At 46.6% G+C, this 17,023-nt stretch overlaps 1 protein-coding gene across 8 annotated transcripts in view; it reads right to left on the bottom strand.

Moving 5' to 3' along the window:
* LOC144096773 (uncharacterized) overlaps positions 1 to 17,023 on the bottom strand; it is a 352,209-nt gene that overhangs the window by 98,432 nt on the left and 236,754 nt on the right. For all 8 annotated transcript variants that reach the window (XM_077629652.1, XM_077629655.1, XM_077629653.1 and 5 more), the window contains one exon: positions 7,612 to 7,746. In XM_077629652.1, the coding sequence (XP_077485778.1) occupies positions 7,612 to 7,746 (135 nt within the window). The remainder of the gene's footprint in view (positions 1 to 7,611; positions 7,747 to 17,023) is intronic.

Here is a 17,023-nt window from a genome sequence, read left to right as displayed (position 1 = left end):
GTAACAAAAAAGTGGATTCAAATGCTATCGCCGAGCACGCAGTATCTACAGGCCATGACATCGACTGGGGTCGGGCACACGTGCTTTCAACGGAAAAGAAGCTATACCCTCGCCTGCACTTGGAATCCTTAATCATCCAAACTACTAGTCACACCCTCAACCGCAACGATGGAAATCTTAACCCAATCTACGCACGCTCCCTGCGCCCTCTTTTCAAGCTTATGTAATGCCACTGAGCTGCTTGCTTCATTTCAATGTGAACAAGGCTCCCGTACGGGAGCCGAAACGTCTGTTTTTTGTTTTTGTTTTCTTTGGTCGGCGCTCCTTCTTCTTCGTCAACATGTTTGTCCCCGACCAGACGAGTTTTCGTCGAACTCTCGACTTCAAAGACTTTTCCTCGGAAACCCACGAAATATTAGGCGTCCGAAGTCTCGGCAGATCCAACTCGGCTGTGATACTGTTCAGTGGATACAAAGTTCCTTTCTTTGTTACGTACGGGTGGATCGAGCGCAAATGTTTTCTTTATAGGAAAACTAGACCGTTTTGCGTACTGTGCGGCATGGAAGGACATAGACTGGACGTCTGCCCCAGCCCAGCTGAATCGAAATGTGACTCGTGCGGCAAGCTGAATCCCGGAGAAGCTCACGATTGCACCCCAACTTGTGCGGCATGCCGGGGGATCACCACACCTACTCAAGGGAATGCAAAGCAAAGTTCCTGGATCCAATCAATAAGCCTAGGAAATATCAACATTTCGGTGATCAGGAAGAAAAACCGACAACCAGTGACACCAGCAAGAGCTACGCGGCAGCTGTACGCACCAGCCGAAAAGAGCAGTTCGAAATGAAGGAATCCAGAAGAGCGGCCTCCAACTCTACGTCCAGGTCCAGGTCAAGATCTAAGTCTAGTCAACGTCACAACTCGTCAGGCCGATCCGGAACGGAAAAGTCAAGACATCATAAAGAGCAGGGGACCACCAGGTCGGTCTCCTTTGCACCTAAGGCGAATCCACCGGCACAGGAGGCGCCACACACCCGAGAACGCGCACCGTCTTCTGAGAAGCAAGAAGACTCAAGACACATCGTAAAGGTGGGCTATGCTGGGTTGCCTCCATCCCTCCCCGGAAACGCGATATCTAAGGAGTTTAACGACCTGAAAGCAGAAAGTATTCAGCTAAAAGAAAAACAGAACGAGGCGTTGCGAGCTGAACTTTAATTGGTCAGGCTGCAGTCACAAACAACTCCCGACAAACCACCCGAAGCCCGGCAAAACTCGCCGTCAGTTTATAAGCGCGTCATTGCAGAGCTGAGGGCAGACAGAGAGGAGCAGAATAAAATATTCCTGCAAGTTATTCAGATGGTCAAAAACGAGCTCGCAAACGAGTCCGCCAACACTAGGAAATACATAAACTCGGCCATTGCCACAGTGCGAGACGAATTAAAATCTAAACTCAACGAGTGCAACTTCCGAAATAGGAAATCCAAATATGCCGACCGGCACCCCCTTCCAGAAGAGGACGAATAAGGATCATGGCACATAGGGGACAGGAAACAATAATTTGGCAATAGAATTGTCAGGGATTCAAAAAGAAAAAGCAAGCCTTCAATTTTTCATCGACACCTCAGAGACGCCACCTGCGGTAAGAGTACATCAAGAAGCAAATACAATCATCAGCATGAAGGGGTTCAAAACTTAGTCAGACGAGCATAGCCTAGGAATACTTGTTCACAAGGAGTTTACCGCAACGCTGCAAGAACCGCTAGCCGAAAATATCGATCATGCTTACATTGAAATTCTTCCCAAACAAAGGGAAGACGAAGTTTGCACACACTGAACGTGTACAGTCGAACCAGGAACTCATGTCGTCAGATAGCCACGCTATTTGATAATTTTATCAAGAGCGCTGGTAAAGACCCCCTAGTCATTGCCGGTGATTTCAATGCGTCCCATCAAGCATGGGGATATCACTTTAACAGCCCGAATGGTAGGAGGATCCTTGAGATCGCTAACAGAGAAGGGCTCACAATCTTAATGGATCCCCTGCAACCCACCAGAGCGGGTAATAGCGTCAGCAGAGACACCTGTCCTGATCTCACGCTAGTGAAAAACTGCCTGCAGGCCACCTGGTCTAACACTGGCGAGTCCCTGGGAAGTGATCACTTCATAGTCTCCCGCACTGTTCAGGGAGTTAAATGTCGGAAACCATTTGACAACGCTAAGAGTGTGAACCGGGACAAGTGGAGAGAGGAAATCGCACGTCTCTCGGACGAAGATATCACAGATATTGAGGCATGGACAGCGCTGCAGATGAAAACCGTCGCCAGGCACTCTACGACAGCAAACACCACAGAGGAAACTCCGGCAGTTTACCCGCACCTGTTACATTTGTTGGAAGCCAGATCTCTAACAAGGAGGTGGAAAAGGCAAAAGTTAAATCGCAAGTTGAAGACCAAGATTGCAGAACTCACCAAAAAAGCGGATGACAACGCACATAACCTCGCTTACCAAAACTGGCTCAAGTTGTGCAATGAGCTCAACGGTAGAATGGGCACGGCTAAAGCATGGGGACTCCTCAGATCCCTTATCGAGCCGAAGTAAAACCGGAAAGAGCAAACAGACACGCTCTGAAACGCCTTGCACAGCTCTAAAGGGGACAATGAAGCCCTCATTGCAGAACTTGCACGGAAATTCCTCGATCTGGGATCCTCGAACCCTCTCCCTGCGTACACAGGTGCACCCCATGAAGAGATGGACCAAGATGTAACGGTTGAAGAACTGAGGGCGGAGCTTGACGTTCATGGGTAAGAACACCGCTCCTGGACCGGGCCAGATAAACACCAGGATGCTCTTGAATATGGATGATATCTGCTTAAGAAAATTAGTGAAATACTTCAACACGCAGTGCTGGAACAAGGGCCAGATCCCCGACTCCTGGAAATTGGCTTTAGTGCGATTTATTCCCAAGCCCAAAAAGCCATGCGATATTGATCATTTACGACCGATCTCCCTGACGTCGTGTCTGGGTAAACTGTTCGAGGGGGTCGTGAACGCCCGACTGAAGCGACTCCTGAGGAAGACTGATATCCTCCCTGACACGCTGTACGGGTTTAGAGAAAAGCTGTCAATACACGATATTCTCCTCCGTATGAGAGAGGATATTCTGGACAACCCCGGCAGATGTCAGGTCAAGGTCATCCTTCCGCTCGATTTAAAACGGGCATTTGACAATGTAAACCACCAGGGAATACTGGATGAGCTTAACAGCATCAACTGTGGTGACCGCACACATAATTACGTGAGGGACTTCCTCTCCAATAGAAAGGCGTCAATATGTATTGGTGATCGGACCTCCTCTCCGTTCAATCAAGGTTCCAAGGGCACCCCGCAGGGAGCGGTCTTGTCTCCGCTTCTCTTCAACCTGGCCATGCGTGGGCTACCAGAGAAGCTAGACCGCATCCAAGGCATTGAGCACGCTATACACGCCGACGACATTACGATCTGCTGTTGCAGCGGTAATGAAGGGGAAATTCAAGACCGGCTTCAGAAAGTAGCGAATGTCGTGTGCCAGCATGTGGCGAGGCATGGGTAAACGTGCTCTCCCGAGAAATCTGAGTTACTCCTGATCGACCGTGGCAAGAAGCAGAATACGGGGCTTTTGCCGTCCACTCCCTCTGTCGCGATTACGGTCCAGGGTATGAGCATTCCGATCAAGAAAGCGATCAAGATCCTGGGAGCCATCATACCCAGCGGCAACAATAACACCACTACAATCAGACAGCTCCAAGCCTATTCCGAGCAAGTCTCTAGAATGCTATGCCGGGTAATCAACAAAAGAAATTGGCTAAGAGAGAAGGAAGCCCTAAGATTAGTTCAGGCTTTCATTCTCTCTAAGCTAACATACGCCACCTCGTACTTATGGCTTTGCAAAAAGGAGAAAGACCAACTAGATGTTATTATTCGAAAGGCAGCTAAGACGGCGCTGGGACTCCCTTTATGTACATCCACTAAGCGCTTACTACAGCTGGAGATCCATAACACCATCGACGAACTAATAGAGGCCCACCGTGTAAATCAAATTGTCAGGCTCTCAACATCTGAGCCTGGCAGGAAAATATTACAGAAGCTGAGAATCACTCCACCCCGGGAAGTCGCTGACAAGATCGACATGCCCATGCAGATGAGATCACACATCACGACTCGCCCCATACCAAAACGCATGGATAAAGAATACAACAGAGGACGGAGACTAGCCAGAGCTAGACACCTCTCTAAGCGCTGGGATGGAAACAAGGACACGATCTACGTCGATGCGGCTGGACCTGTTAACGGAGTCGCGGCAATTGCCGAAGTTTCCCCCCGGGGGGATATCATTGCAAGCAGCCTTATCCAAGCGGTGGATACCACATCGGCGGAAGAAGCAGCTATCGCACTTGCGATATCAAAGAACAGCGAGGCAACGGTTATGTCCGACTCACATGCAGCGGTACGCAATTACCTCAGAGGCCACGTTGGCGTTTCGTGTTGGGAAATTTTGGAAAGGTCTAATCCTTCCAACATCCAGATCTTCTGGACGCCAGGGCACCTCTCAACGACGGGCAATGAGGCGGCCAACACAGCTGATCGAGCTCTGCTCCTCCGAGCATCTGGCACGCAGCCTCTCTCTGACAGTTGACTACCCCTCACCCTTACTAAGCTACGCAGAAATTACGGAGTACTATAAGATCACTAGAAGGAAATATCCTCTTCCTCACAAAACTCTAAGTAAATATGAAGAGCACATAATCAGGCGACTACAAACTAATACTCTGCCCAATCCTTACCTAATGAGTAAATGGTACCCAGACAACTACGATTCGTCCTGCCCCTTCTGTGGAGCAGTTGCACACTCTTTCACGCGGTTTGGGAATGTCAAGAAACCCAGATTTGGACAGGAATCCCGATCCGACTTATGAGCGCTGGGAGGCAACCCTTCATAGCCACAGCCCCCTCGACCAGAAATCGCTGGTTGAGAGAAGCCGGATTATGATGGCGACCAATGGGTTCTCGTACTGAACCCACCCAGTTTTTATGCTCTGAATAAATGTTTCTCTTCCTCCTCCTCCGAGAGCAAGGTCTGAGCGTGTCTGCCAAGAAGTGCGCTATAGTGGCATTTACGCGCAAAAGTATGACTCGTTATCCGTTGCAGCGTTGTAAAAAAACGCTAGTCTCTATCACACACCTGCTCAGATTCCTTGGCGGCAAATCATGGGGCTTGTCGATTCTATCAATGCTGCAACTCCACAGAGCACTCTTTTTGGGATTTATGCGGTATATGCACCAGTGCTTTCAAGCACATGCAAGACGAATTTGCGTGCCCTCCAAAATATACGAGGTCAGGCACTTTGCACATGTCTGGGTCTCCCTCGCAGCGCATCAACAGTTGCTACCATTGCAATCGCCCAGGACTACCAACTCTCGACGCATATAACCCTGCGGGTCCACATACGGAATCTAACAAGGATTCCCAAGCACCACCTTCTGTCAGTGGCGGATCAAAAACCACACGCAGAGTTTTCAAAGGTTATAGCAGTCCACCAGTCGTTCATCCCATCACAGTTCACCCGGCAGCACGGCCTTCCTCGGCGCTGTGGTGTCTGCGGGAGCCATGCCTGCGGCTTACAATTCCGGGCATAAAGAAAAAATCCAACTTATCGACACCGGTCATTAAAGAGTTTACAGTCTACCAACTCCACGCCGCATATAGTGACCGCACTCATGTGTATACAGATGGTTCGGTCACAGGTACAAGTTCAACTTAGGCCGTGGTTATTCCTGCGAGACTGAAAAGTATTATCCAGCAAACTTTGCATCGGACAACCTCCACCGGGTCAGAATTGACCGCTCTTCGTGCGGCTGTACAGTACATTGGTGCACGAACGCCACACAAATGGGCTGTGTTCTGCGACTCAAAAGCATCCCTACAGTGTCTTAATTCTGCTTTACGCCATGGCTATCACGATCAACTCGTAGCTGAATTGAGACATATCCAACACCAGGCGCAGGAAGAGGATCACGACATCGTCTTCCAGTGGATACCGGGACATTCTGGCATTGTCGGAAACGACGCAGCTGATGCTGCAGCTCGAGCGGCTCACGAAAGTGCCAACGTTGTCCAGATACCGTTTACAAGAGCCGACGCAGCAAGACATCTGCGAATTCTTGGCCGAAGAGAGCTTTTAACGTCATGGTCTTCCACTGGCAGCTCTACATGCCGTCGGCACCGCCTAGACCCCTTACTTCAACCCAGTCCTCCGTCCGGCCTCTCCAGCAGCGATGCTGCGCTGTTGCGTCGCCTGTGGCTGGGAATGGCGTTCACAATGCCTACTTCCACTTAATCGCAATGGCAGACTCTCCTGCGTGAGAGATCTGTGGGTGCGACGAAACTATAGAACACCTTCTTTGTAACTGCCCTCGGTTTCAGCGTGAGCGTACACTTTTGGATGCAACGCTACCCCGTTTAGATCATCGGCCCTTTACTGAAGCCAAGATTCTGGTTCCTTAGAGTAAGCCTTCATCGCAAAGGACAGCTTTGAAGGCAATTTTCAAGTTCTTGAACGAGTCAAGACTGAGTTCAAGGTTGTGAACTATCAGTGTGTGCCCTGTGTCCCCTGCAAGTAATGGCCAACGGACATGTGGCTTTCTATCTCTCCCTCCGTTTCCCTTCACACGTGTCTGGTAGCATACCGGACGCTGCCTAGGTAACCTCCCTGCCTTTCCGTTTGCCTTTCTCTCCCTCTGTCTCAAGTGCATCTTTCTGAAACCTAAGGAAATTTTACAAAATGCATCCCGTGCTTGATCAGTGAATATGCACCTGTTTTTCCTGCCGTTATTCGTTGCAGAATAGCCTAAGCATCGGGCATACAGCACAGCGCTGAGGTTTGGTCAAGTTCAGCGAACGTGACTTGCAGATCACCAGGCTGGGACACTTATTTGCGATTCTGTGACGACGCTGTGTGCCGGCGTGGCACGTTTGCCTTCGCGTGTGCATCTTTTTGATAAGGTCCTCTGCGTTTGAGCAACTCTGTTTACAAAACTCTGAAACGTTCTCCCGCTGTTACAGGCCCGGTGTTCAATTAAAACATATTCATCAATTTCAAAGGAAATGTAGTTGCCACACTGTACGAGTAGCCGGCCTGCTCTAAAGAGCATAGGCAGCTCTCAAATCAATAGTTTTAACGAGGGATTACATGGTGCGCAAGCCTTTATGTCGGGGAGCACGAAACTCGGGTGATACACTCGAAGTGATTGATTTCTTCTTTTTTTTTGCGTCTATTACGCGCGAAATTTTGTGAAAGCCAACGCGCGACATTCACCCAAGTTTATTGCAGACTCTTGCCTCCGGAATTTAATTGGCCAAATTGCCACACTGTTCCTGGATTTCATGGAACGAGCGATGCAGGTATTTCTTGTCACACAATTATATGCATTAGTATAATCTTTGAGCAGAGCAAGCGTGTTACGCATTCGCCACTGCAGTCGGTCAGTTTGTTTTTTCTTTTGTTGGTTTTCTCCTGCTCAAAAACAAAGAAAGAGAAGAAGGCAGCAGCAGAAAGCAGCGATCCCAGCACTTACCCGGGCTGCACTCGGTTCCGCCTCGGCTGGCTGTATAGGCGTCCGCGCACTGGCAGACGCCCCTCTGGCAGACTGAGAACTGCGTGAACCAGCGGCACTGGCCGTCTTCTATGCAGGGGCTGCCAAGTTTGGACCCTGGTCAGAAAAGGCGCCAGATGCACTCTCGGCCCTCTTCGAGGCAGCTTGAAACAGTTTAAAAGAAGCCCAATGTTTTTCACGGAATACCCCAGGGTGGAGTACATTTGAAATAATAACTTAGTGAGAGCATTAAGGCTAGTGAACGACTGCGCTTGTTGGACGTTAATGTGTAATTACTGCTTTATCCTAAAGGCGCCCTGTGGTAAACACAGTACAATTTTTTTTCTTAGTGAAAAGCAATTTTGTGGACTTTTTTTGCTCGCGTTTATCCTTGTTTTGCTGCAAAACAACGCATTTGTTGCTGAAGAAGTTGGATTTCAGCAGCGAACATCCCCCCCCCCCCCCCCTCTGCCTCGCCTTGCGATTCAGACATTTGGCGCCAAAGCAGAAAATGACTGCGTGATTACCACCTGGAAGTGGTTGGCGGCCTCAGCGATCCATTGAAAAACTGCCTCACCGCAGCTGGCTTGCCATTAAGGCAGACACATGCATTTCGTTTTAAGCTTGGTGTTTTCGGGCCTATAAAACTACATTCTCAGTGACACTAGCCTTAGTCTTTAGAACGCGGTTATCAGTCACTACAGGTAGATTTCAATTCATCCTCCGAGTTCTTTCAACGAGATCGCACAACAGCTCAACTGGGATCATCACATGAAGCATGCACTTATAAGGTACAACAAGCTGAACTAGTTATGAAGTTGATTAGAAAGCAATCACCGTCAGGATATCCTACCGCACCTGAGTATGCGAAAAATAATACAGCTTCAAAAAATCAACGTAACCTCTGCCGCTTTTGAGCCACTTTATAAAATGTTTACAACGTAATAACAGTAAAACCACAGCACAAAAGTGTAATGTTCAGAAAGATCAGAAGAGTACCTTGTGTTTCCACTAAAAACAAAAAGCGAAACGTTACAAGATCTTAGTAACGTATCCGCTCTGCTGTTTTGCATGTGTTTAAAGTTTTCTGAACACCATGCACTAATTAACCATTGTTCGTATTCGTAACCAGTGTATGTTTGACATGACTCGTAAAAATTATTAGTGCAGTTGTGGTTGGTGCGGTGTCAGGTGAAACCGCAATTCTATTTTTGGAATAATTAGTCATCAACCACCTAAGCGCAGTCGTACGGCTATATAGGAAAGCTTACAGATTTCAAGAAAGTTTCTCATTGAGAGAAAAGTTCATGCCGATCTGCAGGTTGAACCCGCGACCATCGCCTGTTCCGGTCAGTCGCTCTACGAACTGAGGAAACTAGGGCGGCTAGCAGATAATACGGGCAACGCCGAAATGATCAACGACTCGTAGTCGAAACAGCGTTAGTCCAAAGTTTTCAGGAAGTGGCGCCTAAGAACGAGAACATTTCGATTAACGAGTAATTACTCATTAGCGTACAGCTTGCTACAAACATAAGGGCTACAAAATTTCCTGAGAAAGCTCTAGCGTTCTTTTGCAGCAGAACAGCTTTCAGGATTGAAAAAGCCATTAAGAGACTACGACACAAAAGGACGGACACGTAATCTCATCGCGTGTCCCTCTTTTTGTGGCATTGTCTTTTGAGTGCCTCACGCCAGCGCGTGCACCTCGCAGGTTCTCCGTTATGCGGAGGTTGTGCTCGTCGCGGGAGAAGGAAAGAGCGCCACTTTCGGCAATAGAGATGATTAATCTTGAGAAACAGCACGGGAGACTGCACAACTGGGCCAACTCTCTACGCTTGTGCAGCGTCTGCCTTGGCTGCTTGCGCCTCTGACTGTGCTGTCCTGAGCCGCTTATAGTATGAAAAGAAGACATCATAATTATAACAAATCTGTTCATTGCTGGCTATGAAAAAGGGAGGCCGCCAACTACGTTTTGAGAAATTCTGGGGTGGCATTAGTGTCGGCTATTTCAAAGCGCTGGATATGGCGAATTTGGAGCCAAAGCAGTATCAAGCTTTTTGTTTCGATCGAATGAAAAACTTGTTTACAATGCAAGACGTAGAATCCTTCGCCTTCGGTACCTTGAGCAGCTGGCGCTTAAGAAAGACGACGACAAGCGCAGAACGCTCCGACCCTCGTGCGTGCTCTGGACTAACCGCTGCCGCCACTAGTCTGCACCCGGACTGTACAGTTGGTTGTTCGTGACGCAGCACAAAACCACACAGCTTAATTGAAATGTGGCTCAATTCCTCGCAATAAATCAGTTGTAAGTCCAGCGGTGTTGTGTGTGTGCCTCCTTGTTCTTGACCTGCGTCTGTTTCGCTGGTTCCACCATTGCGCCTTGTAAAGCATTCTTTTTTACAAGTGGTGGAAGCGTAACCTATCCCCTCGCCCTTGAGCTTCGCAGCCGAGCATTGCCTACCGCCTCCGCGAGGTCTGAGACCGTCGGCTGTCTCCTGTTCCGGCGCAGCGCGGCAGCGTGACCCAGCCATCTTCAACAGCACAGATGAAACGGGTGTGGAAGATTGGTTGGTCTCCCATTACCGCATAAGTGCATGCAATAAGTGGGACCACAACATCAAACCTACCAATGTTATCTTTTATTTCAGTGACTTTGGCAGTCTGTGGTTCCCAAGCTACTAGGCTGACATCTCAAGCTGGGCGGCTCCTAAAACCAGCTTGACCGAGGTCGTCGCACGTACCACTGTGCATAAGCTCGGCGCCGAGCAACGCCCAATAAACCGATTAAAACTTCACAAGTTGTACAGAAGATGGCGTCGTCTTCCGCAAGCGTATCAAATCTTCTCTGAGTGAGGCCGAAAAAATTAAACATGTTTAAAAGGCATTCACGATTACTAGAATGGAAGGTTCTCAGATATTTAATATGATCCGCAGAAAACCTGGCGTACTGTAAATGAAGTTCTGCAAAAATCGCAAACAAAAATCCCGGCTGAAATGAAATCTCTTGCCAATGTAATGAACGAACACTTTTTAACTTTTGGAAATTTTGATGGGTCTGATTCCGGACATTTTGAGAAATACTTAGAGCATAGGCTAACAGATACCATGTTATTTCTCTAACTACCCCTGCAGCAATCTACAGCCTAATATATAGTTTAAAAAACTGCTCCTCTGGTTATGATGGTATCAGACCAGCACCAATAAAAGCAATTTCTGACTTAATATGTGATGTGCTCTGACATATAGCAAATCGTACTTTAGCAACGGCATTTTTCCAGAGAAATTGAAAATAGCGAAGGTGGTTGTTCATTGAAAAGGCGGCACGGGGATCGATCTTGAAAATTGCCGGCCAATTTCAGTACTTCCGCTGTTTTCAAAATTTTTTGGAAAGGTCCATAATTTTTGTATTACTAGTCATCGACAGAAACATAACCTGATATGTAGCAGTCAATATATATTCCAGAAACAAGTCAGCTGAATCTGCCTTACTTAGTATAAAAGAAACACTTATTCAGAACACTGAAACTCATATTTATGCACTGGGCATATTTTTAGACTTCAGCAAAGCGTTCGACTCTATTAAACATGACATATTTATCAAAAAACTCCCGTTATATGGAATAAGAGGTTTTTCCCTTACTCTACTAAAAAGTTATCTCTAAAATCGTTCCCAATATGCCGTTGCCCACAAAGTTAAATTTGAACTAAGAAATATAAAATATGGCGCACCGCAAAGCTCCATACTGGGTCCTATATTATTCCCTCTCTAAATTAACGACGTTGTATCCACACCAGGCACGACAAAAAACATTCTGTATGCTGACGACACAACTGTTTTCTTTTCTAAACCTAATTTATCGACTGCAGTTACTACTATAAACCTATGGCTGACAAGTTTTTACAGTGGCTTGCAATCAACCAACTAGCACTTAATGTTAATAAAGCCAAATATATTGTATTCTCGTCTAGCAACAGACCAATTCACCTCGCTAATCCGATAATTTTTCAGTCTCGACCTTCAGAGCGCGTTACGGAAGTAAAATTGTTATGCGTACAATTCCACAAAAATCTCCACTTGACACGACATGTTTAGCGCATTAAGCGTACCGTAGCACAATGCATTTGAATGCTGAACAGGCTTCGCCCATTTCTACCGCTCCGGCTAAGGCGCCAGCTTTATTTCAGTGCAGTTCGTTCCAGGTTGCACTATAGTTTACTTATCTGGGGAGTCACTGGGAAAACTAATCTTGAAAGCCCTTTTTTATTGCAGAAGAAATCTATTCACTTTGTTGAAACTTTTTCAAGATATGACTCCACATATTCCTACTTTAGCGAGAACGGAATACTACCTATACAAACTTTATACTATGAGCGACCGTCTCAGGTGGCATTCTTGGAACTCATAGCCAATCGGCAACAATTTTTTTTCTAAATACACGAACGATATGAGTTTAGACGCACAAATATACAGAAACCAAGAAACAGAACAAACTATGATATGCAGTCTTTGAACTGGCAAATCCCTAACCTTTTGATCTCCCATCCCGAGTTAATTGATGATATGGATAAGTCTTCCTCTCTCTTTGCTTTTCGTAAGCGGGCGAAAAGTTACTTTCTCGTAAATGCACTTTAGTTTTTTTTCTGCTTACATCTTTTTATTGATTGCAAATTTCTTTTATTTTCTATGTACACAGTTTCTATACATATGTGCGATCTGTATTTGCTCTTCAACTGCCCTCTATTGTGATTTTTTCTTCCTTTTTCTAGGATTACAATTAGTTTCTATAGATATGTTTGATCTGTATTCTCCTTCGTTGCCCTTTTCTGTGATTTTTTAGACTTTTTTCTGATATATAAGAATAGAATGAATGTTTATATAAGGAAGTTGTGTTGTACAAACATTTACATTGTGATCATTATATTGTTTATGTATGTGTATATAAGTGCTCCTCGCTGTTGTTTTCGAGTGGTGCTTAGGGCCCAGTCAGGCAGATTGATTTTCGCCTTTTTCCCTCTGCACAAAGACACTGTGTTCTCTGAATTTCTTGAATAAAAAAATGCCTTCCAGATGTTCGTCGCCAAGAATCCCCAGACTCCATCTGTTGTCATCGACTACTTCATAAGCTTCGATGAGCAATGCAGGCAGCGCCTTTTTACCGGATATGTCGGCTTTGAAGAGGCCACAATTTCCAGCTTAGCTCTTCGCGGCGAAAATAAACTAGACCACCAGTTGCTCGTCCAGCACATTCATTAGTTTGTCTGTGAGGAGGTCGCACACCAGCTGTTCTTGTCTAAGTGCTCGCCTACACATGCGCCTTCGCTCACTCCCGACCTCCAGCGTGTCATGCAGGCGCAGGTCGCTGAGGTCCTGCCACCTCCCAACCAGCGCGCGGCTCCACGAACATACGCTGATGCTGTCGTGTGGTCGCAGCCCTCACCTGCTGCCCCTGTCTACAGGCCACATCCCCACCTGTTAGAACCCCAGCGACCTGCAACCACAACATACCGTCGTACGGTTTCCCACCCACAATCACAGCCACAGCCTCTCATCCTCTGGCGCACTCGAGACAACCGCTCTTTTTGCTACGCCCATGGCGTCACTGGCCACCTGGATGGTTTGTGTCCCAGTCGTGACCGCAGTCCTCCTCGCCTGCTTCACATGAGCCACCTCCGCAATCCTCTTCTCCTAGTTACCATCCCTGCTCCCACCGCTCGCCGTCTGCTGGCCTTCGTTCCCTTTTCTCGATGCTCCGCCACCAAACCGCCGTCCACCCGGAAAACTAACGGCCGGAGTTCCGGAGGCAAGAACTGCACCGCCAGCGACTCACTCAAGAGCTGTTTCCGTGCCCGCCAATATTATTACTGAGATCATTGAGGGTGTCTCCGTCGACACACTTGACACTGGCGCAGCCGTTTTCGTTCATAGTAGAACAATCTGTCGCACACAGCGCCTGTCCGCGTGTGTCTTCCATCAGTTCTAGTATAATTCGCGCTGTTCTGCTGTCTATGACGCAACTATATTTTAGACACCTTCTTTGCGATGCGCTGACCAGAAATCAGTTTTGCTACTTCATGCCGTGCTGACAGTTATTCTTGGCTCAAGCGCCTTTTATGTGTCCAATCCGTTCTCCTGCCCTACCACGTTACTCAATGGCCAAGAGCTTGATAGTGTTGCCTTGCTCGATCCCGCCGCAGCATACCCCCTCGTCGATAGCGCGGCCGACCTTCCCATCACCGCCAATACGCCTGTTCAAATCGCCAATCAGTCTTCACTCTATCTTTTTCACCGATCCGTCGACACCACCTTGACGCCTGTGCAGAGATCATTCCGGTGTAGTCCAGGAAGCCGTAACACCGAGCCACTACGAACTGCATGCTTCACTCTGTGCCGACCGCCATCGGAAAAAGGATACGCTTCGAGGCATCGCAGTCGTGCTTCATATCCACAGCAAGAGCTCTGCACGTGCTAGTGTTTTCTGCGTCTGCCTGATATCGCTCGAGCCTGCGCTTTGCTCTTGGGCCACTGGAGGGCTGGTAACGGCGCTTTATCACTCCGCAGTCAACTGCGCTTGCGTGACTTGAAGGGACATCGACGTCACACGAACGCTATAATAGCTACTGTGTAGCACGCGCAGGCCATGCAGCCGGTGCAATCCAGGACGCCGTAACACGGAACCACTATGAACGGCATGCTTCACTCTGTGCAGGTACGTGAGCAAGCTACATTTATTTAAGATATTTGTAGATAGACCTCGGCTCTTGGACTGCTCCGTTTTTGAATGGCATGGTGGGAGATAAGGCATCTTCGACTATAAAAGAAGTCGTGGAAGCACTTACTGATATGTCAGCACGCTTAAAAGCCATTCAGGTAGAGCTGAAAAATTTCCTCACAAAGGTAATTAAAGATGAGCTGGAGCCAGTGCGAAAATCCATGGAATTCATTACCTCAAATTTCGAGGAATTTAAGGCCGATGTAGCTAAAATAAGAAAGCAACTGAAATGTGTCAAAGTTGAAAACAGAAATAGAGAAGGAAAATGGTCGCCCCACGAAGAACTAGAGGAGATAAAGAAAGAACTGATTTATTTGCAGCAGTACAACAGGAAATGCAACCTGGAGATCAAAGGACTTCCTGTAGCCGAGGGTGAAAACCTTGTCTCCACCTTGAAAGACATTTCACGGAATTTGCAAATTGAAATCAGAGAGATTGACATTGATGTCATTCACCGAGTGCCATTCATGAACAAATAAGAGACGAATATCGTAGTCAAATTCCTCTCCCGTACCGCTAGAGACGAAATGCTAAAAACAGCCAAAAACCAAAATCTGAAGACATTCCAGCTGGGTTTCCCCAACTCAGCGGAAAAGATTTCACTAGTCTACATGAACGAGCATTTTTTCCCGGCAAAGTGATGCAAGCTAATGCTCAGAAGTCAAATACACAAAAGGCTAAGTATGCTTTGGTCATAGAAGGTAAAATTTTGATGCGGAAAACAGAGAACTCGCATGTACTGCCTGTGACACGAGTGGCTGACCTCGCCCAGGTCTTGTAATATTTTTCTACCCTATCTATCCTTTAAAGACCTGCAGTTCTGCCCAAATCGAAAACAAATGGCTTGATCGGGGTCAGGAATTCGTTTTAACTGTAATATCCGGAGTGCTAGGAAAAATCAGATCTCTTGGTTGCTTATCTGTCGGAGTACTCATACCACTACGATGTTATTGCGCTCACAGAGACATGGCTTAAGGGAGATGAAAGTGTCGAAATTTCTGGGTACAATTTTCTTTCGCGACCGCAGGATAGAAGATCATGTGGTGGTGGTGTGGCACTTTTGTTAGACATAAACTAAGTTACTGTTGCTGTCAAAATACAAGTTCTGTGGGAAGCATAGTTGAATCTCTGTTTATATGGCTGCAGGGGGACGTTACTATAGGCGTTGTTTACCACCCACCTAGCGCTTGTATAAACAAATTCTATTCAGTAATGAAGAGTATGCTGCTGCCACTTGCGACTAGTAAATCCCCTTTAAGTATATGTGGTGATTTTAACATTGATTTGTTGAAAGATAACTGGTGTGATTATATTTTGCTATTAGAGTCCTCTAACTTAGAAAATGTAATAGCTGAGCCAACTCGAGTAACTAATCAACCCGCCTCACTTATTGGCCACGTGCTTTGCAACAAAGACATAAATGTGCTTGCTGGTGTCTGCGACATTGCCATTTCAGACCACAATCACACTTTTGTTATTTATCTCTGTGAACCAATGCGCTGTCATTCCACCCAGACTCGAGAACGTGCAACTCGAGTTGATTACGCTCACGTGCGATCTCTGCTTCAGTGCACCAAATTCGAAGGCGTGTATGATAACGATATGGATATTGAATACCAGAATCTGATGGTCAACATCACTGACGCCATTGAACAATGAACTCGCGCATATACTAGACGTAATTACGACCACGGTATATGCCCTTGGATGCCCAAAGCTACACTTAGTCCTGAAGAAGAAAGATTCGTACTACCACAAGTGGAGAAACAATCGGGCTAATAATTACTACCGCGAACAGTTTCGGTGCTAAAGAAATATGTCGGTCGCAGTGATGAAGAAATCAAAGAAAGAATACTATGGAAAGTTATTTACATGGCAGCAAGGGAATACCAAAAAGATATGGGGCTTCGTAAGAGATATTGTTGGATTAAGGTAAACAATTACATCGTTCCTGACCTAATCACAGAGGAGGCCGTTAATACTTTCAATAATCTTTTTGTTGAATGCGGAAGGAACTTGGTTAAGGCATTCCCGTCAACAACGCCTGTGTTAAGCCCACGTAGAGCAAAGCATAATACCTTTGCTTTTCGGGAGATAATCGAAGTAGAAGTGAGGTCAATAATTAAATCTCTGCAAGAAACCAAAGCTACCGGTTATAAAGGAATACCAGCGAAGGTGTTAAAAGACAGTTTTGAGACTCTATGCGTCCCCTTATGCAACAGATTTAACCCCGCGATAATTAGTTGCAAATATCCAACAACTTTGAAGATAACGAAAGTTGCGCCAGTTTACCAGACTGGTGATCCCAATGACCCCAATAGTTACAGACACGTATCTGTGCTTAGTGTAATAAATTCGTTTTTCGAAAAACTAATAGCGCTACAATTTATTAAGTTTCTGCTTCATAATAACGCTATTTGTGCAAAGTTGCATGGCTTTGTTTGTGCTAAATCAACAACTAGTGCCGTTGTAACACTTTCTCTGCAGATCAACACTGCTCTTCCCAAAAACCAGCTGGCAAAAGTAGTTTTCCTCGGCATAAAAAAGACGTTTGAATGCGCCTCTTACTCCGAGTTGCTAGCAAAATTAATAGCATGTGGCCTTAATAATAATTTTCTCCAGTT

This window comes from Amblyomma americanum, chromosome 7, assembly GCF_052857255.1.
Source record: "Amblyomma americanum isolate KBUSLIRL-KWMA chromosome 7, ASM5285725v1, whole genome shotgun sequence".
Classification (NCBI taxonomy): domain Eukaryota; kingdom Metazoa; phylum Arthropoda; class Arachnida; order Ixodida; family Ixodidae; genus Amblyomma; species Amblyomma americanum.
Note: the sequence above shows the minus strand (reverse complement) of the source record. Positions and strands in the feature narration are given on the sequence as shown.